The sequence below is a fragment of the Thermochaetoides thermophila genome (genome assembly GCF_000221225.1).
Source record: "Thermochaetoides thermophila DSM 1495 unplaced genomic scaffold scf7180000011823, whole genome shotgun sequence".
NCBI lineage: Eukaryota > Fungi > Ascomycota > Sordariomycetes > Sordariales > Chaetomiaceae > Thermochaetoides > Thermochaetoides thermophila.
In genome coordinates this window covers 18,575-41,070 of record NW_006383039.1, presented here as the reverse complement: position 1 = coordinate 41,070, position 22,496 = coordinate 18,575, and the positions used below count along the sequence as shown (strand labels likewise).

The following is a 22,496-nucleotide window of genomic DNA, read 5'->3' as shown; positions in this document are numbered from 1 at the left end:
ATTATACGGTAGATAGACTCGGGATGGCGTCGGGATAGTGCTTGTATTTATTTATGTTCATGGAAGAGGATTTCACGGCATTGGAACATACCCATACTTGAACAAGTAACATTGATTCACCCATCTCATTACAGGATCTCCGAATAGAACCAAACAAAAGATCTAACAAAATCCCAAACCCAAACCCGTCTAATGGTATAACTTCCGCAACTCTCTGGCCTCCCTACCCTTAATTTTCCTCCTCTCCTTCTTCTTTTCAAACTTCTTCCTCTTCTCCCGGCCGTACTTCTCCGGCGCCGTAAGCGCCTCAATCTTCCGCTTCGTCGACCTCTGCTGCCTCTTCTCCCGCACCATCTCGCTAACTGCAAGCAACGCCTTCGTATACTCGGCACTACCCAGCCTCCTCTGCAACAGCTCCATAACCGTCTGCGCCTTGTTCTTCAATTCATCATACCGCTGCCGGAAGATATCATTTAACGAGTGCGGCGGCTTGATCGACGGATCCGTCAAGTTCCTCAGCGGCCTTAGGATCGTCTTAATAGACGCCATGATCGTCTCAACCGACACCCGATTGCAAAACGCCTCGACCAGATCCATCGCCACATGCTTGCTAACGAGCACTTCCGGCTTCGGCGGCCTTTCCTTCCGGATAATAGACGCCAACTTCCAGAAGAGGTAGCGCACGTCCGCGGTGTGCGCGCGTTCCTTTGCGTCGTTGGCCTCGTCCTCCTCGGCCTCGTCGCCCTCTTCTTCGTCGTCCTCGCCCGCCAGCTCGAGGTACCCGCCTAGGAAGAGCAGGACCTGGGCGACTTCCTGTGCCAAGGCCTCGTCGACTTCGGGCGCGGACAGGATGCCGAGGGAGAGACGGACAAGGTCGGTCACGTCGTCCGTGTCGAGCTGCAGGCCATGGGAGCCGGAAAGGGGCAGCTTGGCTCCCTTGGTGGTGTTTTTGGCAAAGTCGGCAAGGTACATGCTGAGGAGTCGGATGGCGCTGAGTTTAACTTCAGTGTGGGAGTGGGCCAGGAGGGCCTGGACTTCGGCCCAGAGGTCGGTCGCATCCCCGGACAGGACCTTCTGCGGGTGCTTAAGGACCAAGGTGCGTAAGGTGCCCAGGGCAACGTGGGCTAACTCCCAATCGTCCTCCAGAGCCTTCTCATCTCCCAGGACGTTGACAAGCTTGTCGTAAACAAGAGTCAGGTCATTAATATCCTTAGCACTCGGCTCCCGACCCTCAAAGTACAGCCCAAACGCATGCAGCGCAAGCTTCACAACGGCCATATTCCCATCCTGCGCAATCCAACCTCGGAGCAGCGTCAAGAAGCGGGACTGCCTCTCCTTGTCGGCCACGCGGAACGTCTCCTTGATCAACTCCCCAGCCGCCAACCGGCACTTATCGCTGTCATCATTGGCCAGCACGAACACGAGAGGGATGAAGCACGTGGCCGCCACCTCCTGCGTGAACTCATCCGCCGACTTCTTCAGCAGCAGGTTGATGCACTCCATGACCGAGAGTCTTCCACCTTCACGCTCGTACTTGAGGTTAGCCACAATGAACTTGAGCTGCTTTTCCCAGCGGTTCCGTTTCTGCGGGTACTCGCGCAGGAACTGGAAGAACGCGCCGCGGGCTAGGTCGCGCGTGTCCTTGTCGTCGTTGGTGATCATCACCGTGCCGACGTGGTCTAGGGTGTCGTAGACGGATGCAGTCTCTAGTTTGCGGTCGAGAACGGAACGCAGGAAGTTGAATGTGACGTGCCGGTAGAGAGGCTCCGTCAGGTCGTCCTTAAGTTTGCTGAGAAGCATGTCCAAGGCGGCTTCCCTCATCTGGATGTCGCGACGGTCGCGAAGGATGACAGATATCAACTTGAGCGCGGCCTGAGCAAGTTCGGATTGTGTGCTGGAGGACATTGCGATGGACTTGATGGCTTCCTTGTGCGCGACTTTGTACAGGCCGTTCGATTCGTTATTCTTGAAAGGTACCTTGACGATAACGGTGAGCATTTTGAAAGCGGAAACCTTGACTTCCTCCTCTACGGCCAAGACTGCATCACCGAGAACCGGCAGAAAGCCGATAAGGTTAGCCGCCGTGCGCAGATGATCGTGCTTCTTCATGACAGCACGAAGAATATCGATCGCGAACCGGGTCATCTTGTACGTATGCTTGGCAGTAACAGCGCCGTCGCTCTTCTTGGCCGCCTTTTGCACGATGAATCTCTTCAAGCGGGGGTCCATCTTGGGCAGTTCCTCGGGCTTCTGGCTCCTGTAGACCTCCTGGATGACCTCGTAGCAGAACACCAGGACCTCTTGGGAAGCAGCCGCTGGGTTCTCCAGAAGGCCCTTCGTGATGCGGAGCAGGAGCTCATCAATCTTGCGAACAGTCCGCAGGTCAAGCTTCTCCATCAGCAACGACTGAAGAGGCAAGGTTAGTTCACTTAGACGTGTAATGGACGCCGTCTTGGCAAGAAGCTCCATCGAGTCTTGACTCTTGCTGCTCTTAACCTCCTTCATCGAGCTGACATAATCCTCCGCATCCTTCTCTTGACCAGTTACACCGAAGATATCGTCCATAATGACGGTCATGATAATACCCAAGCAGTAGTCGAGGGAACCCTGAGGGAAGGATGGGATGGCAACCAGCAGGATCGAGTGCAGCGTGTAGCCAAGGACGTGCAGCTGATAGCCTTTCTGCAGAGAACCGCGCAGTTCTCTGACGATGAACTCGAACTTCTCCGGGCCCAAGATACCCGCGATCTTAGAGAGCGTGTCACGGGCCATTTCGCGAGACTCCCAGGCCTTGCTGCGAAGAATGTGGCAGATGTCGGTAAGGACACCAGGCAGCTTCTCATTGAGCAACTGGTCGGGTAAGAGCGTAAGGAGCTTGGCGATGATGACGCCGACAGGGACACGAGCGCTGACGTTAGTCTCGTCCTTCTCGTGAATGTAGTTAAGGAGCGTCGGCAGGAAGTTGTTGACGATCTCAGCACCAAGCTTTTCTTGGTCGGGGAGAGTCGAGGCAAGCCGACGCGGCTTCGCTTCGCCATCAACTTCCATGGCATCAGCGGGCTTCTTGGAGGCGACGGCCGTTCGCAAAGCGTCAACCTCCTTCTCCAGAAGACGCACAACGCGCTTCTGCCAATCAGGCTTAGACTCGACATAGGAAATGAACCGCCTCAAAATAGCACGGTACTGCTGCCACTCCAAAGACAGAGTCAACGCTGCTATGGTGTTCGTAGCCTGCGCACTCAAGCCATGGTCATCACCACCTTCAGGTCGATCAAAAATGAAGTGCTCAAACAACGGGATGAAGAACTGGCTGATGTGCTTGCTGCGGAACTCTCTCTTGTCATTAGCGGCCTCAAGCACGCGAAGAGCCTGGAGTTGTCTCGACACCGCAGGGCTCATGATATGGAAGAAGAAAGCCTCATCGGAGTCTTCCGACTCAGGGACCAGGCAGGTCAAGTCAGCCACCAGCTCCCACTGGGGGAGATGGGAGACCAGGAAGCCGAAGACACGCAGGATCTCGCGGCGGACAGTCTCCGATGGGTCTCTGGAACCAGCGTAGATAGCGGGCAGGATGATGTTCGCGACGACATCGATCCATGCTGCTTGGTCGGGAGTAGCCCAGACAGACTCAACAGCGGAGATGAACTTGCACAAGCCATCGGCCGAGTTCGAGGACAAGACACCGAATTCCTCGGGCTGTTGGATGAAGTAGAGGAGGTTGTGAACGAGTGGCATCCATTGGTCGAGGGTGAATGGTTTATCACGGTCCTTGGTAATGGAGTTGAAAGCCGCAAGGCGGGTATTATAATCAGGCTCATCCAGCCGCTGCTCAACATAGGAGTTGAGACCACGGCAGATATCCGACACTTCCTGAGCCCACACTTCACGCCTGGCAAACACATCGAGGACCTCGGCAAGCGTCTGCCGGTTCTGCTTGTCCTTGAAGAATCCGAAGAGAGCAGAAATGGTACTGTAGACCTTGCGCTGAAGCTCCTGGTTGCTCTGAAGGTCGTCGAGTTCAATAAACCGCTTGAGGATCAACAAGATAGCGCCCTTAACCTTGGGGTTAACCTTGCGCAAGGGTTGATTGAGCAGCCAAGTAGCAATCTCTAGCATATCCTGGATATGCGAAGACACCTCGATCATGGGCGCGAATACGACGACAGTGTCAACGGCGCTGGACAAGAGCTCGCGGCCGATATCGGATTGACCATGCAGCACGCCGCCGATGGTCTTGAGGATGAGGTCAGTATTAGGATCCAAGAGCTCAGTCTTGATGAGCTCATTGAATTGGGACTCAGTTTCCGGGGCCTGCGCAAGATTGATGAGATTCTTGAGGATATCAAGTGCAAACACCTTGACCTCATCCTTTGCCTTCTCAATGGAAAGTGTCTCCACGATCTTGGGCAGGATGCGCTTGTCGACATTGAGGAACGGCGCTGCCTTCGGCAGAGAAGACCAGGTGGCCATCAGCCTCCAGGTAGCGGACACACCCTGAGTTGACTCAACCGGGAGCTTCTCGATCCTGGGACTGATGATCTCCTTGACCATAAGTTCGCGGTACGGCACCCAGTTGAAGTCAGGAGCATTCTGGAAGAGCCTGGACAGGGACTTGAGTGCTGTCGTCCTGATAACCCTGTACAAGGATTCATTCTCAATCTGTCCGCCTTCCCCGGACTCTGGCTCCTCGGCGCTAACGCCAAGCTTCCTGCAGGCATTGACCAGGCAGTAGAGAACTGAGTTGACGAGAGCATCCATGTAGGGTTCGACGCTGGTGCCAAGCTCGTTGATAACGGCCTCAAGCATGTTGAGCAGACCGACCTGCTTGCGCGGTGGAAGGGGTTCATGAGCAAACACACTCTCCCGAACGCCTTGCTCATCAACGACACGAATGGCACGAAGAGGGCCCAGGCCGATATCCAGGAAGCTGCCCATATCCTCCACATCAAGCTGGCGGATGATGGCCAGACGAGTGGCATGAAGACCATGGCGACCACTTGCCGCGCCCTTGCGGGAAATCGCACGACCATAGAGCAGGTGCAGGAGGACAGGAATGACCTCGGAGCGATGCTCAGGCAGGATTTTGTTGTCGCCTTGGAACAGAACCGTGAGCTCGTTCTTAAACCTGGCTTCATCGAGCAGGTACTCGAGGTGCTCCTGATACGGCTTGATGCCCTCGCTCTTCCAGGTCAGGATAGCCTTCAGAGCCAGCTTTTGCAGCTCGATATCACCATTCGCCAAAAGCTTGAGCAGAGCCTGGTAAACCTTCTGGCTCAGGTAAAGCACGCGTGGGTTGCTGAACTGCGAAAACACCTTGATGAGGTCCTTCCTGTCGGCAAGATTCCAGCTCCCCTCGCCTGACTCCGGAGACTCCTCCTCTATATCTTCCTCTGGCGTCTCACTGTCATCAGTAAAGGCAAACAGGTGAGGCACTAGCTTACGAGACCGTCTCTCCGCCATCCAAGGCAGGGCAGCAAGCGCTTTGAGAGCCTTGCTCCTTGCTCTTTCCGATCGCAGATCGATGATCTTTTGGCCTTCCTCATAGGTAGAGAGCATGTCCTGTCCGGGTTCCTCAATGATTTGGTTTGTGGCCTCAGCCGCCTCGGTCAAGTGAATGAGATTAAGACACTCGAAATTGGTAAGAGGCCCATGATTATCATCAGCCGGCGGCTTGTAGGGCCCAGACCACTGGGGAGACGGCACGTCCAACCAGTCGAAGGCAATGTTGGCCAATACCTCTTCACCGTGCTTGCTCTCCGCAACCTTCTTCATCGCCTCGACGGCATCATCCCAAACAGGCGCAAGAGGGACGGTCATCATGCCCCACAAAAAGGACGGCACAGCCCGAGCCAACCAAGAGTCCTGCTCAATGTGGGAGTATACCAGCCCGAGCCTGCGGAGATGCGCGCCAATGGCACGAACACTTTGCAAGTTCAGAGGCATCTCCTCTGTTTGGATCATGATGCTTAGGGCATTGTTCGAGTCAGGTGTGAAATCCAAGACCTCGAGGATCTGAAGCGAAGCAAGCCGCAACTCGTGGGAAGGTGAAGAGAGGTTGGCGATAAGGCAGTTGATCAAAGGCTCATGCTCCTCATGTGAGCTCTCAGCACCACTGTCCGATTCAGGAGTATTCTTGCCCTTGGCCTTGATTTCCTGCTCATAGGCCAGGAGAGCTTGAAGGAAAGATGGTGACCGGCAGAATCGTGGGGCAGCAGCTCTGAGCAAGGGCGCCAGGCTCGGATCAATCGACCCAGGTGCCTTGCACATGCGGAGATAGGCATGGAAGCCATCGCTGGTGATGAAGTTGGCTTCGTCGGTCGGCAAAGAGGAGGACGGGCGGAGAGCGAGCTTCAATTTCTTAAGGAGTACCTCGGCAATCCGGGAGTTGGTAGAGGGGTGGACAGTGGTCGACTTCAGGACACGCAAACGAGCCGAATATTTGGGCAAGCACTTATCTCTCCAGGTTTCGGGATCCTTTCCAAATCCACCACTTTCTGGGAAAGGAGTGTCCTCGAGCCTTACGAACTTGCTCACAATCTGGTCCTGCCATGATTGTGGGAGTGGGAAGATCTCTTTGCTCCCAGGGGCGGGTAGACCTCCAGACTCTACCATCCGGGGGATAAGGACACAGAGCAAGTCTTCATTATTACCTTGAGACCAATGTGCAACAATAAACCTAACTCAAGTCAGCCACGGAGCAGTAGGAGAGATTAGGATAGAACCGTACTTCTGGAATTCCTTCAAAAACAGGCCACGGAAACGCTCAGCGTTCTGGTCGGCCAAATAAGAACAGAAGGGAATATACCACTTCATCCACGGCTCCTTGGTCATGGCAGTTTGGAATGTGGACATCGCTGGAATGAGAGCGTCCATGGGAGCCCGGCTCCACACGATGGCGGAATTGACGATGATATGCTTCCATACCCGAGAAGAGTCCATCACTTCAATCTGCTTTGCTTGGGTACCCAGAGACACGAGCATCTGGTTCAATGCCTTGGCAAACGAAGCCCAGTCGTGGATGCGCGTGCCCTTCCGCACACCAGCCATGGTGCCAAAGACACGGATGAACAAGACTTGCTGCTGGCAAGCCATTGCATCGTCGACAACTCGACTCTCGACTGTGTTGAATGTGTCCGTGTTTGAATGATGGATCACACTCGTGATCACGCCACAGCAGACGTCTGACCAGACAGTCCGCTCTGGCAGTGACAGTTCCTCTTTCGGTACAGCGCGCATCAGCGCGGAAAAGAGATCCGGGGCTGTGGAGTGCAGACCCTCTCCAACACCCTTCATCGCCTCGGCAAACATAGTCATGATACCCTGGCTGTACAAGTCGAATTGCTTCGTGCCAACCATGCTCTCCAGATCCTTCTTCACATGTTCAATAAACAGAGACAGCGCCTTGTCCTTATGGCTAGGGGCGGCAGCCTTCTTGACCAAGAAGCTCATGGCCTCAGCAGAGAAGCGGGCGATGTGACCTGGGTGTTTCGCTTTGCCCATCAGAGGTGCAACAACATCGTATGTAGGGCGCAAGTCTGGAACAAGTAATCTCGAAAGGTACTTGAAGAGGAAGGCAAGCGCAGCGAATGTCCACTCAATGACTTCGACATCGTGCATTGAACCGGCCAAGTCGACAATCAGGGAGAGAGCTCTCGGGTAATGCTTCTCAAAACGGACACCAAGATCGTGCGCGAACGCTGTGACCAAATCTAGTAGCGGTTCAAGCGCTTCCTTCTCGTGGCGGGAGATGTACTCGACAAGCAAGTCCATGATGCGATCTTCGTGATAGAGGATCTGCGCTAGCGATTCGGTAAGTGGGTTGATCTCCCGTTTGAAGGCCTGGTACGGCCGGGAGATGTTGAGCTCGGCCCATTTGTCCAGGCCATTTCGAAGATACGAGGTCGTTACGGAAAGGTCTTCGGCGTCGAGATCATGTCGCCGGACCTTGCGGAGGGGGTCTAGGGAATGGAGTTTAGAGATCTTTTGACTGAAGGACTCCCATCGATGATTCTTCTGATGGGGGGTCTTTTTCGACCCCCGCGACGTCTTTAGAATGCGGCCCGATGTTGCAGACGGCATGATGGCGGTGTTGGGATGCCGTCTTTCTGACCTGTGTTGCGACAACGAGCGCGCGATGGAGGAAGCGCGAGCACTGCGGCCTCGATTCTGGGAAATTTTTTGGCGGGAGAGCAGAGACCGAGGACGATAAGGTGATAAGATAAGTGAGGGGCCTGAGCTGCACGATTGATGCATTATCGATAAGATACTGCTTTAATACGCATTTAGATCTTTGTATCGAAGTTTCTTGTTCATGCGAATAATTGCATATACTTACATCCACCTGCTCCTGAACAGGTGAGAGTAGTCAACGAAAGATCAGACGGAAAATCGCAGTTTCCCAAAGGTTGAGCGATGAATTCGATAAAGCTAATAGAGTCCGAAATGATCGCAATATCAATCTCTTTACAAGAACTTGCATCCTCGTTGGCGTTGACCGACATTCCGCTTACACAACTTTCAAGCCAACATCTCCAGTAGCGGAGTGAAAGAACCCTCTGTGACTCTCACAAGAAACATACCACCAGTGACCTACATAGTCCATAATGGCTACAAAAGAGCCCTACCAGCCTCAGGGAAACACCCTAGGTTGCCCGATTGTCAACGGGTATGACAACTTAACAACAGTCCCTTTCCCAGATGACTTGAACTCACACTTCAAATGAGAAATACCAACAATATGGAGAACAACTCCAACAACCCCTCCCGCAACCCAGCCTACAGTTACATCTACACCAGTCCAATGGGCATTCCAACCCACCAAAACCATCCATTCCGAGGCCACCTCCTCGACATTGACGAGTCAAGCGGAATCGTGCAGCAGAACGGCGACTTCAACAACAGCAATTGCGACGGCTCGCCCGGCGAAATTCCCGTTCCAGCGCCTCCAGCCCCTCCTGAGTGCCGCTTTCCCGGCACGCGCAACCGGTATAACACGCCGGACGGCAAGGTGTACTATACGTGCAAGGACTGTGGAGCGGAGGAGGGTTTTGAGGCGAACCAGCAGTTGAGATGTGATAACTGTGGGGGAAGGATTATGATGAAACAGAGGAAAAGGAAGTGAGTCTGCTGTTGTTGGTCTCGGGATAATGAGGGGAAATCGACTAGGGGCTTTGATGCTGACGGTTTGACTATGGCAGGGTTATGCAGTATCACGCGATATGAGCCTGCCTGCTCTCGACCTAAAGAAGAACGGTCTCTGTATAGATACTGCTGATGGAGGTGATATGGAAGATATGGAAAAGGAATAGGCGAGCAGTACATGAATCACAAGGGAGTTAGTAGGAAACATGCGAAACTCAACGGGGTATATTCCGACACTTGCCTGTTCGGCATCAATGCCCGTTTAGGGCTCCATTATACTACCTTAAACACCATCCTCATCCATCTTTTGGTTACCCTACTGGGCCTCCTCCTTACCATCTTCCTGACCATCCTTCTTGTTCTCGTCCTTCTTTTCCTCTTGGTCCTGCTTCTGACCCTACTCCTGAGCCCCATCCTTCTTCTCCTTCTCGTGCTCCAACGTAAAATTCCACTCAAAGAAGGCCTCCTGGGACGCTGCAACATCGGCAGCCTCCTCCTCCGGAGTCTGAACCACATTCTGCCACGTGACACGGTCCTCCTCGTCCAACAACCTGGCTATCACCTTGCGGGGATACTGTAGATCAAAACGGACCTGGCTGTCAAAGCGGAGCACAAGGCAATTGCCAAGAATCTTCTCACCATCCCGATCACCAACTTTCGCCCAAGTCCAAATGCGCAGATAGTCGCCAGGCATATCATCAGCAGTCCCGAACTCCTGGCTCACAAAGTTACCCAACTTCAGATCATTGGCCATCACACGGAATGCCCCCTCCACGACACCCTTAGCAATCAGTTCAGTGGGGATGGGCACGAACTGCCAGTGCACATGAATATTCCGGGCGCGGTTAATCTCCCAGGTGATGGCACCCAGGCGGCGCTGCGAAAGCTTGGAGACCATGCCCTGCAGCGACTCGCGGAAGCGGGTCATCTCGGCGAACGTGCGTGAGGCCTCGTCCTCTGCCATTGACGCTCGACTGATGGAAGCGGCGTGGTTGAGGGGCGCGATGATGAAGTGTGCTGGTATGGGCAGCCCGCAGTCAGCAAAGGTGCCGGGCCCCGGCAGTGGCCCTTTGGCGATGGCCAGGTAGGCGTCCAGGCCGACCGCGCACACCATGTGTACCGCAAAGTTGGGGTTCGATATGCAGAAGAAGCACTTGTCGGGGCCCGGTGGGGGGGAGTGCTGCCGGCGTCGCTTATGGTCATGGTGGCGGTGGTCATGGGCAAAGCGTGAAAAACCGCCCTCGTCGTGTTCACGCTTTCGAGTGACGGCAACACGCTTGGTGAAAGGGCAAAGGGTGCTGCCCTGAGGGGGCTGGGCATCATTGCCCAGATCTCTGAGGACAAAGGCATACATTGACTTTGCCCGTGCCTCATTGCCGAACCACGCCATGGAGATAAAACGAGTGAAAGTAGACCTACGGTGGTCGGGCTTCTCTGACTCGGGATAGACAAAGGGCTCGCGCTCAAAAAATAAGTCGCCCACAGGCGACATGGCGAAGTGATACCTAGGCTTGAGTGCTTCGCACAGTTCTGCGATGCTCTCGCGGTCACTCTTGAAGTTGGGGGGAAACTTGAGCTCCTGGGCCTTTGCACTGTTGTTGCAGATGTTGGCGGGCCACTCGGTCGTAATAAGGATATCCGCGTAGTTGGCGCCGCGGAGGATCGAGACATCGCCCTCGAAATACATCGGTTCGTGTTGTTCCTGGGATTGGCCAGCTATGATCTCTGTGTTCAAGCACCCGGTTAAGGCAACGATGCGAACACCCTCCAATGTCTTGGTGACGGAACGCTTGCCGAGGAAGTGAAGGTTGGGGGCGATTTCTTCATCCTTCTTGATGCGGTCGATTACCTTCTGGGGGAGAGGGACGGTACCCACGGTAAAGTAAGTCGGACAGGCAACAGGGATGCGGCCCTCCAAGAGGTCATCGAGTTCCTGCTCATCGTGGTGGGAGCCGAAGAGGTTGCCTGTGATGATCGCAAAACTGAAGTCGTTCTTGGCGTGGACTGCTGTGAGTTTCTCGAAGGCAGCGCGAAGCTTCCCATCGATGCTACCGAAAACGACACTGAGGTTGTTAGTGGATGTAATACCAGCAAATTGGCGGCAGTCGCGGACTGACATCTTGGGGGCTGCCATCTGATTGCTTCAGAAGTTCAATATGTGCGATGAAGCTGAAGTGGACGGAGATTGTGGTAAGGGAGAAGGAAGAGAAAAGCCAGAACTAAATCCCCATGCGGCGAAAATTGTATAGACCTGTTTTACGGCAGGCGAAATTGACCTGAAAGAAAACGAATAACTTCAATTAGACTGAATCATTTGCGTTGTGATGAGATTCCTGAGGTTGATGCTGGCAAGCTGTTCAAGTGAAGGCGCGGTCCAGCCTGCCTGTCGCGCCGATGATGCAGGTCGCGTTGCGATTCCTTATCTTATCTGGTCCCCGATACAGAGAAGCCTGGAGTTATGCATCTATCCTAAAGCACTCTGCCCTAAGGATCCGAGGACATAGAATGACTTCGGATGTTGAAACTCTCAAAGATCCGTTGGATATTCCATATAACCATCTCAAAAAGGTTCATTCAATGGTATATCTGAGTTGCGACGTCTTGCTTCAGGTCCGGCTCCGGTCACCACGCTTGCCTTTTCGGGTGTGGACTCGGCCTCGGACGCCGGAGGAAAGACCCACATTTCCGGTGCCGTACCCCACATTTCCGGTGCCAAGACCGGCAACCACGGAGATTCAGCAGCGCCAAATCCTTTAGCCCCAGAGCCTTCCTGCTGCTTTATTTCGCCGAGCCAGCACCGGAATGATCCCTGGAGAATTTGGGAAGAAATACGAAAGATTCTATAAAACAGCAGGCCTGTTTTGTAAGAGTGCACATGCCTTTTGAGTTATTTTGTTGCATTCGGCAGCAATGTTCACGTCGGTATATTATTGGAATGGTAGATGCCCACTGACGTGGGCGTTCCGTAAGCGCACCACCAATGCATTTCATGCCAAATTGTTTGCATGCCTTGTCATTTATGGGCTAAAACCTTAGCAGCCGGACGGAACAGGACTGTCCCGTATCTCTTACCTATAATATGACACCTAATCCTTACAGCACGTAACCTTAAGAGGGCAAAAAAAAAATCTTGCACTGTGTCCCAGGACACGGTATCATTTTCATGGTCTCATTTTCTCGGACTCTCAAGCTCAGAACGGTTAGCAAGACACTGCCGTCAGGCGAACAAGACGTCCCCATCGAAAATGACATGTCATGCTGTAGGCTTTGCCATAGCAACCAAAAAGGTCACGCGTTCATTCGTCAAAAACACTGCAGGGGTTATGTTTACTTTTTTCCCTTCTGGTTTGTTGAAGACCCACCAGTCTGATGACGATCATCGAACAACACATCACCGCACCTTCAGCCTCGTCTCGTTACATTCACCTTGCCAACCAAGGCATCAGATGATCACATAAGTGTACAATCATTTACACTATGTATTTCATGCTGCATTTCACTAGCTACGAGGCTGTGTGTGTGTGTGTGTGTGTGTGTGTACATCTGCCAAATCATCAGCAGAGCATAAAAAGAGGGCCCATGGTCGGGCAATGGGGAGAAGAGATAATAGATATGTACATATGTACAAAGTCAGTGCAGTTTGCTCCGGAACAGGAGAAAAGCATCATCAACGGCAGCCAGAGCTCAGACGTGAAGAGCAAAGGTGATGAGAAAAGCGCACAAACCCAGGGGCTGATGAGTGGGAGATTGCCCAAGAGGAGCAAACCCATTATTATCCTCCATGCCCAGCTGAGATCCATGATCAATCCCCTCCACCAATCCCGATATTCTCATTGAGGCCAGGAATCTTCATCCCCATGACATGAGTTCCCTCTCTTATTTGCTTCCCCCAATCCCATCTCCTTCCCCATCCCATATTACCGGGACAGGAAAAGCTGGAATCACCCAAGACCCTGTCCAAAGTCGCCATCTATCATCTCAATGCCATTGAGTCTCCCTCTCCATTCTTCGTGCAAACTGCAAAATCCCCCCGTCCTCCACAACACACCTTGAGAAAACCTGTGGCGCGAAGCACAGGTCGTGTCGTGAAAGCAACTAGCCTTGTTCTTTCATCCATCATCCATCACGTTTTTTATACCAGAGTGAAAAAGGAAAAGAGGTATCATCACAGCAAACCGACAAAGGAAAGTTTAAGTAGAGTGTTGATCATATGAGATACTGGACCAACAGGATAGTCATAGGTGTCTGTACAGTTGAAGGGTTGGTAGAGGCCCAGAGAGGACCCTTTACCCAGGAGCTCAGGTAGAGTAGGTGCAGTGACGTGTGGCCATCGCTGGTAAGGTTTATTAATGCTGTCCAGGACCATGTTGTTGTTGGCACTGGGACGTGGAATGGCCAATCATATGATGTATGCCGTTCCGCCAAGATAGAAATTATGCTTTACACAAAGGAGAGGATGCAAGTCGGGTTGTGTCGAGCTCTATGGCAATGCAGTGTAAACGAAAGGGGGGGAAAAAAAAATATCCAGGCTGTCACGAGCCGGAGAGGATGCCGGATCCAAGGCCCGATATGCCTGGATAACGCCGCGCTATGCCAACAAGTCGAAGTCGAAAAGAGAAGAGAAGGCGTGCTCGTGTTTGCCGACGGTCGTTGGATCGCCAATCCTATCGTCAGGAAACAGGTCTCGCAGCCTGAGCCGAAGTTGGTCTGGAGGAGAATAGCACGTCATGTCGAAACAATATTAAAGGCGATAAGGGAAGAAAAGCTATGTGCCGGAAGCAAAGAAATATGCGCATGCAGAAGACAACACGTCAACAGGGTATCTCATGCAAGAGTCAGACCTCAAGTCTATATCGATGTCCCTTAAGTTAGAAGGAAGCCACACGCCTAGTGCCAGCTCGATCAGAACCAAGGGGAGACGCGGCGAGCAATTTGGAGAATTCGCGATCACGGTGACCACGGCCGAGGGCTGTCGGAGACTCGTCAAGACTCTGACCGCGCTGCCCAAATGCGTACGTCTGAGCCCGGCTAAGACCCTTGCGTTGCTGGCGCAGGCGGCTCATCTCCCGCTCACACGTGTTCACATGCTTGGCATCATTCATTTCGACGTAGGCCTGGGGATAGCAACGCTCACGGTGCTCGCAGAAGAAGGAGCTGTAGCCACCATCGAGGATGTAAATCTCTGGGTATGTGAGCTTCGGGTAGTTGTCCGCATTGTAGTTCCGATCTTCGGAACGAATGTAGCGGGCCATGATGGGGGCGCGATGAGCTGAGTACTCGCAATGGAAGATGAGGAGGGTGCGACCCTCCATAGGATGACGGAACAGGTGATCTGCCAGCAGCTCTTTGTCGTTGTAATTGACAGCACCGTCGATGTGGCCACCTTCATACTCGTACTCGAACCGGCAGTCGATGACCATCTTATGGTCATAGTGTTGGCTGTACTTGCCGTCCAGCACATCTAACAAAGTCTGACGAGTAATACGGGGGATGGTGTCTGTTGGATCATCGGTAAAGAAGTGAGGCAAGATGAGCTGATGGGGTTCTTCCATGTCCATGATTGACTGCAAAGTTGAAGGGGCTGCAGTAGGGCCATCCTTTTTGCCCTTAATTATATCTTCGGGGTTTTCGAACATGCTGAGCGAGCGCCTGTACTGCCTGCGCGTCCTAGCGAAGGTATTTGCACTCCTACGAGCAGTAATGGGCGAGCCATCGCGCACTGAGTGAAGAGCGCTCAGGTGAGCCCTGGCGCGGGTAGTAGCCATAGTGGTCGGACTCTCTATGTTCAGAGAGCAATGCTCCTGCGGGGGGGAGTCCTCAAAGCACTCGCTCAAAGACATAGGGGAGGATGAAGTGCTTATGTTAGAGTCATCTCCGGTCGACAACCGGAACGAAGGAGGAGCCTGGACATCCCCATGAGCACGGGATGTCAGACCATTCGATGTGAGACCCTTGGTACGAAGAAGAGATGGGCGCTTAAGACACAACTTTCGACGGCTGTTTTAAGACACGAGAAAAGTTGGAGATTAGTCACTACTGGTAGTCGATGATGTGGTTGTAGAAATGTGCAATTAAACTTACTCGACCGCGCCGGACTTGACTGTATCGAGGGAATGTGTATGCGGAGTGGGGGATTCCAGCAGCATCTCGTCGGCACCGGGGGTTGGAGACGACAGCTCGACATGGGCGAGACGGGAAGCCTTTTGCGGCAGCGGTGACATATCCATCATATCCGAATCATCGAGGGCTGGGGACTCAGGCAGAGGCGGCGTAGTAGCGTAGTCTAAAACAAGAGCCCCCTGTTAGTCCCTCGATCCAGACTGGCGAATGTCAACCAGCAACAAAGGGATTATGCACTTACCACGCCCCTCGCTGGCATCGATCATCGTTGCCGTCGTAAAGAGGGAGCGCCGCGGAGTAGGAAACATCGGGCTGCTATAGGACAATGGAGTGTAAGTAAAGTACAAGTGAAAGTGTCATAGCTGTCGGCTAGGGGTTTGGATGCCAATGCTTACCTTGCATCGTTGAGCTTGAAATTCTGCGACAAGTCGGCGGCAAGAGACGCCGCGGGAGAGGAGCCCCGAACGGACTTGAATAGATCGGAATTGTTGCGCTGGAACTTGTATGTACCAGTAAGACGGTTCGCCCTCAGGTGCTTCCCGAAGACACTGCCTTGGTTAAAGGGGGAGGCGGGCGCCGGCCGCATGGCAGCCAGCGGCGAAGAAGCGTCCATTGTGTGACAAGCGAGTGCTGTTGCATGCACAGAGGGTAAGAAAGCAGGTGTGTTGGACCAGAAAGGGCTGTCAATCCCTCTCGGACAGTCGGCCTTCCTGAGTCTGTGGACTGTTGGAGGTCAAAGTGCAGGTGAAGGTGCAGGCGCGGTTCAGAAGTCAGGGACGGACCAGGAATGTCGAGGTCGGGACGACGCAGGTATACTTCGCGGGCTGACTGTAGCAACAATGTTCGAATGCTGCAACGACGCCGCAGAAGTGCTCTGAAGGTTGCTGTTGCATCAATGGGCAGCAACAGCTCTGGGTGTTGGCTGTGGTTAAGAAGGATCGGGCGCAGGAGTTGGTGGTTGCTGGGCCCGTACTTCAGTTTTCTCGTCGTCCGGTGCAACGCGGGCGGTCTGCGGTTTTGGGACTGGCAGAACCAGGGACGGTAAGTTTGAGGTCAAAGCCGTACAAATTACAGCGGGGGTCCCGCTTTCGTTGCAGCCCAGGCCACGAACCGACCTTTCAAGGGCCCCAAAAGCGGAAGATCCGGGCTGGGGTCGGGTAGCTGCCTGACAAAAGGCGGTTTGTTTGCACGGGTCTCGACCGTCAAAGCGACGTCGAAAAAAAAAAGAATGCTGATGTTGGCCGGCAGGTTACTTCAGGCACCGCGCGGCAGGGCTGTGTACGGCGAGAGCAAGTACCGTACTGTCGGGGCGTCCGTTTTTGGATCTGGCGTTGCGAGACGGTGATTGCCAATCGTCCCGATGACAGCGAGGAGACTGGCGCAGCAATCACGCGAATTGGTAAATGTTGGATGAAAGGGAAGATTTATGATGCAAGGTCGGATGAAGAGAATGGTTATGGTTATGCGGGAATGCAGGTGGGCGGGAGCTGCAGATGGAAGCAGGCTACACCAGTAACCTTAGTGACCTTGAAGATTGCGACCCCTCCAACTTGATATGGAGCGCCTCAAACACTGGATTGGATGCACGCCCGGTCCAGCCTCAGCTGAATCTTGGAACTCCAGCTCCGTTCTCGAATTGAGATAAGATGTTTGATGTGAAAATGTTGCTGGCAGCAAACTGCTCAAATTGTCACTCACGAAGGCTGCTAGGTAGGCAGTTGAGAAGGATTTTCTTTTGCAGACAAGTTGTGCACTGTTAGCAGGGTTGACAGGGAAGCCTGCTGATCGAACGGCGCTCGCTTTTCCTCCGGGTTGTCAGGGGAGACGGAGGTCGCTGGCTCCAGCAAGGTTACTGCTGTTGCTTGGTGCAAGGGTAGTGCAGCGCCCCTAGCTTGTGGAAGGAAGAGCTGACCCCTGCCCGCGCTCGAAGCACATGTGTGGGGTTGTGGGAGCTTCCTCATGCAGCTCTTGTCTTAGTGAGGTAACGTTTCGTGTGTGATTTCCTGATAGAGGGTACCTCTTAAATCATAGGGCTGAGAATGGCGCATGTCGTCACTTTTATCGACCTCATGCTCGAATCATGTACACAAATCATAGGTCTTAACTCTAGCTGCGACACGGCCTCGTGGGAGATGTTTGATGTGCCGCTTTCGGCGCCCCAAGATCACAGCTGTCAGCAGCAGCCCCCAATTCAACAACTTCATGTCTCATCGTTGAACAAATTCCTACTAAGACATATTGATGAAGAAATGCGTAAGAGTTTGATTAAACACCTTTGGGAAGAAATTTTCTTGGTTGATCATGGAACGTTGGACAAATAGACAAGATGCCGTCACAAAGCAAACAACACTTGTTCGATCTTCGAGTTTGCTTCCATTCGGCCACCAAATAGCTAGCATTTCCTCCTTTGAGATCTGTCGTTGTCTAAAAATGCTCAATGGACCATGTAAATACATAGACTCAACATTTGATGATGAAAGGCTACTTCAACCACGAACATATACTTTTCCTCAACACTTTCAGTTGATATAGAACTAGCACCAAACGATCGATCTCAACACTTGTTCACGCAAAAGTGTTTACACTCCGACTTTGCCAGGCAAATTTCGTGTCGTTACCAACGGAGCCCAGTTTAAAAACACCTTGGATCAATTTTGATCTCGCCATCCTTCTAAGATTGAAGTAAAATCTACAGTGGAAGCCAGCCTGTTATCTATATGCGCTGCATCACCCACGTGATGTTAACGTTCAATAGAAGGCTTCACAGCTTGCTGGAGATATGATAGGCGTCTCAGATTTCCTTAGCATCTTCCCGTTTTGGCGTTTTGGGCAGGTCGAGCACGGACGCATGTTGATGACGGTGCGTTGTTGCTTGGGGCAGAGCCGTTTGGGTTCTTGTCGCAGCTCGAATTTCACGACGTTCTCTCAACCGAGTATACCGATGAGCTGGAAACGCCAAAGAGATATTATCACCACCGTTCGATCAAAGCATTCGAGAAGCCATTATCTTTGTAGTTGCTAGCCCAACATTCTGGAAACGGATACCTCCGTCATGAAATTGCTCGCCAAGACTCGAACCGTGGCACCCCTAGCAACGAAGTTCCCCGTCCGTTGCGGGGCTGGTTACCCGCTGGTTGCTGGGCGGCATGCAGGGGTTCTTAGGGCAGGCTTTAGCGTTGCCCTGTGTTTATGTATGTATTGAACGGTCCTGTCGTTGAAATTACCGTTTCCCATCCCCCTCCTCATCGATCAAAGTTATGTCGGCGATATGGCAGAGAGCAGAAATGTCGATGACAATGAAGAGAGCTTGAAGCTACGAGCAGCACAAAGGGCACCTTCGTCGTCTGCAACGTCCCATTGTTCTCAGCCCTTTTTCGTCCTACTCATGTAAAGACGTCATCAGGCCTCAGCAGGGCTGGGACCAAGCACCCTTGTTCTTCGCATCGGCGTCTTTTCCAAGGCCGAACAGGATCGTCCAGCAGACGTTGTTTTTCGCCAGTCATTACGTTCTGACTCGTCATCACTGTCCTCTGTCTGTCGATTGCGATATTGGGATCTGATCGACTCGAAAAACATGGCAAATGAGGAGCGAGTCGTGCATGCAAATCAAAGGAACAGCAATGACAGCAGCAATTGTATCGAGATGTACTTTACAAGGCTTTCACTTTCTCCCTTTCGCGTTGATCGCTGGTTGCGTTCGAGGCCCAATTCGCTGTGCTAAAAAGGCGACCCGCTCACCCAAATGATCAAGCAGCAAGCATCGAATGCGTGTCCAATGATGATAAAGAATTGACGTCTCGGCACAATGGCCCAAGGCGCCAATGCAGCCGAGCCAGCCCTTCAAGCGCAGACGCTTGGAGCTCTGTGTTGCAGCCCAGCTCCTAAATCGCACGCCACAGCCCTGGAGAAGGACCCCATTCCTCCAGCCCGGAAAGGGATTGGCTTGGGGCCCCGGTCGGCCTGTTGGCGCTTGTGTTTGAGAAGTTTTCCATGCCAGACAAGCTGCCGCGGCAAGACTTATGGATGTTTGCGCATCCGCGTGCAAGACCACATGCACACACATGATTGTGGACTGCATTGGCAAGAAAACCAGCGCCTTTCCTTTTTGCGGAATAAAGTAAACAAAAGACGTGCTTTCTGCGGAATAAACAGAGGCTGGTCCCCGCGTCAGCTGTCTTTGACGCGGGGCAGGATGCGGTGGCCGCAACGGCATATTCGCTGCAGGCGTTTGCGATTCAGGCAGCGAACCCGGCGCTGTACTTTTCTGGGGTGAACGGGATGGATCCGGAGCATTGGCCGAATGTGTTGACGGTGGATTATATTGGTGTGGCGCGGAAGGATAAATGGGCATGGGATCAGCTGAGCGCGGAGTTGTATACTCTGGCGGTTGGATTGAATCTTTATATGGCGAGCGAGAATTGTGGTGTTGGGACAAAGAAGTCGCCACTGTTGACGGGGAGGCCGGTATAGTGGTCGAGGGAGGCTCACCGTCGGAAATGGTACAAAACTGTGGACTACAAAACTTTGCGCCCAATAGGCATGCACCTAGCACTACACAGCCGCAAAAAAGATATAGAATATTGCAAACCACAGTTTCCTTACTTCCCTGAATTGACCGAGATACGGGTGTTAGAGTCTACCTATGACTCAGGGTTATACTCCTATACCTATATTACATTATATTAACTTATCCCTCTAGGTTACTAATAACTTACTCCTGGCTATTTTGACTTTCATCAGAGCTCACCTTGAATTAAATTGTATTTCTGACCCATATTATCCATGAGGATGCTCGGTCGTGCTCACGACGCCGGTGGGCAAGAGCTGACTTTGTTTTGAATGAAAGCGCAGAGCCCTTCCAACTATCAATTAACAATCTCAATCATCCAATCTCACGACCAATCAAGCATTTGGTAGGTGTTTCTCAACACCCAAGCATCTTGACCCTCAACAGTCTGTGCTGTTGAGAAGGAAGGGAAGCCACAAGGGTGTACGTGATGTATATAGATTCCTGGCAGGGCCATCTGACCGAAGAAGCTCTCCAGTCAGCAATATTACTGTAACGATCCAGACAGACCTCCTGGAATGGGTTCGATGGTTGCCAGGCTGCTGGGTTGAGAGACAGGAGTTCTCACACAACCAAAATGGCCGTTGTGGTCACCAGTTGGTAAGCAAATGTTGTATTACTGACTAGAGATTTTTTTGGGCCAGATGGCCCTACTTAAAATCTGTATACATCTCATGCACTCTTGTGGCTTCCATTTTTTTCTTCCTCAACAGCACAAACTGTTGAGAGTCAACATCCTTGGGTGTTGAGGAACACTTTCCCAATGCTCAATTGTTGGGGCAGATATCCGAGTTTGATGGGTCATAACTCCCTTCCACTCCGCTCAGTGAGTTGCACGAAGCTAATCTCCCAGATAGAGTCATTGTTGGTCATGACAATTACAAGAAGTTGCTTACAAGCTGGTGACCACGATAGCCACTTTGGCCGTGTGAGGAACCTTGTCTCTCAGGTCCAGAGACCTGGTATTTCTCGAACCCATTTCAGAAGGTCTATTCGGATCGTCATATCCAACATCTAGCTTCGAAACATATCCTTAATTTACCTTCTGATGAAGGTAAATGGATTGTTTGTGGAAAGAATTGTTATAAAAAGCAGCTAAAACAACATTTAATCTAGAACACATTGTACAGTTAGGAAGAAAGTCTATACACTGTTAAAGAATAGCTATTTCAATGGGCAAGTAGAGAGGAATTTCAAAAATAAGGGGTAAAATGGAACAGAGATTACTTTTTAAATATATATTTTGATGTATATCACTTCCTCTCTTTTCCTTAAACAACTCTCCCATAGGTTTCTCTGCTTTTTCTATATGTATAATCAAGGTCACCCCTCAGACCCACTGTCATAGTCGTGGCGCAGCCAAGGCGCCATGTTGTCAAGAGCACTAAATCTGTGAGTCTTGGAATCATACCGCAGCCACTTGATGTCTAGCTTCATGGCGATCTTGTGACCAAGCCACAAGCAACGGTCTTTGCGCTCTTCCGCCATGGAATTCTGCTCAAGATACTTTTCTTCATCATCAATCCGATCATTTGCGAACCAGTCCTTTGAACGATCCTCATTATTCCTCGGGAAATAATTTTCAACCCAAGAGAAGCCACGGAGAGCATAGTCATTAGGGAGAGGACGAGGGAGAACCATAACAGTAGCGGTCGACTGCGAACCTGATTTGGACATGTCAGTTGAGGCTGGGAACTCATCGCTTTCCATGCGTGCAACCAGGAGAGGACGAGCCTGGTCCGTGGTATAAACATCGAGCAACGTATTCAGTATTTCAGCTGCTAGCTTCCAAGGAAAGAAGGCTGTAACGTAACGTAAGGCGTCTGGTCGGAAAGTCAAATGATAAAGAGACCAAGTTGACATGAAGGAAAGAGAGGACGTTGGGATCGCCGAACCGTCGCAATACGATATTACAGGTCTCATCGTAAATCTTCAGAGTGATGTCCATGACCTCAGACTTCTGTGGTTTCTCATCTGATGTCTTCTGACTCTGGGAATCGCCGGCAGATGGTTGATCCTTGAGAGCCTTGGCAATTGGGCTACCCTCAAATCCATAGCCCATTAATGCGCATATATTGGCAAGACCAATGTGATACCTTTTAACATCAGTAATCAAGCATTTCCCACTAGTAGAAGGGATGATGAAAGAGTAAAAAATCCATGACTCTAAACTCACCGTGCCTCGTACTTACTCAGTTGAGCACCAGTAAAGATTTGACCGCGTAATGTGTAGATCGAGTAATTGGAACATTTCGTTCATCGGTATCTTTGGATCTTCTTGGGGCTGTTTACCCTCAAGCATACAGAAAAGAATGCCGTGAGTCTTGACAAAAAGCAGCTCAGGGCGTGCGAGCTTCGCTTGTTGAGCGTTTTGCGTAGGAGATATGATTCGGTCAAACAAAGTCATGATACTCTTCCGAGCATCTATAAAAGGGTTTTCAACACATAACGACTTCAAGTAGTAGAACAGCTGCTGAACTGCATTGTGGCGGGGGAGAACGGCGAGATGATGATAAAGACGCCCCGTTGTCGGGAACTTATCGGACGCCTTGGAATACCATTGACGTGAAACACCAGCCCAAATCTCCTGGTCTCTGTTGTCATCCATCTCAATTGCCATGCGGTACCGTGCCAAGACACCGAGACATTCCATCCAAGTCTTCTCGAA

General features: G+C 52.0%; 5 protein-coding genes across 5 annotated transcripts; 1 reads left to right on the top strand and 4 right to left on the bottom strand.

The window, feature by feature from the left end:
* Positions 1–189: 189 nt before the first annotated feature.
* CTHT_0072880 (uncharacterized protein) lies at positions 190–8,079 on the bottom strand (the record flags this gene model as incomplete). Its single annotated transcript, XM_006697483.1, has 2 exons — positions 190–6,676; positions 6,728–8,079. The coding sequence occupies 2 exons, from the start codon at positions 8,077–8,079 to the stop codon at positions 190–192; spliced, it is 7,839 nt and encodes a 2,612-aa protein (XP_006697546.1).
* A 658-nt stretch (positions 8,080–8,737) lies between these two features.
* On the top strand, positions 8,738–9,222 carry CTHT_0072870 (uncharacterized protein; the record flags this gene model as incomplete). The annotated part of the gene is made up of 2 exons (XM_006697482.1): positions 8,738–9,117; positions 9,198–9,222. The coding sequence occupies 2 exons, from the start codon at positions 8,738–8,740 to the stop codon at positions 9,220–9,222; spliced, it is 405 nt and encodes a 134-aa protein (XP_006697545.1).
* A 316-nt stretch (positions 9,223–9,538) lies between these two features.
* Positions 9,539–11,260, bottom strand: CTHT_0072860 (uncharacterized protein; the record flags this gene model as incomplete). Its single annotated transcript, XM_006697481.1, has 1 exon — positions 9,539–11,260. One exon carries the CDS (start codon positions 11,258–11,260, stop codon positions 9,539–9,541), a length of 1,722 nt encoding a protein of 573 aa, XP_006697544.1.
* Positions 11,261–14,009: 2,749 nt separating this feature from the next.
* CTHT_0072850 (uncharacterized protein) lies at positions 14,010–15,874 on the bottom strand (the record flags this gene model as incomplete). Its single annotated transcript, XM_006697480.1, has 4 exons — positions 14,010–15,138; positions 15,223–15,424; positions 15,503–15,576; positions 15,657–15,874. 4 exons carry the CDS (start codon positions 15,872–15,874, stop codon positions 14,010–14,012), a joined length of 1,623 nt encoding a protein of 540 aa, XP_006697543.1.
* A 5,277-nt stretch (positions 15,875–21,151) lies between these two features.
* Positions 21,152–21,890, bottom strand: CTHT_0072840 (uncharacterized protein; the record flags this gene model as incomplete). Its single annotated transcript, XM_006697479.1, has 2 exons — positions 21,152–21,492; positions 21,743–21,890. The coding sequence occupies 2 exons, from the start codon at positions 21,888–21,890 to the stop codon at positions 21,152–21,154; spliced, it is 489 nt and encodes a 162-aa protein (XP_006697542.1).
* Positions 21,891–22,496: the final 606 nt, after the last annotated feature.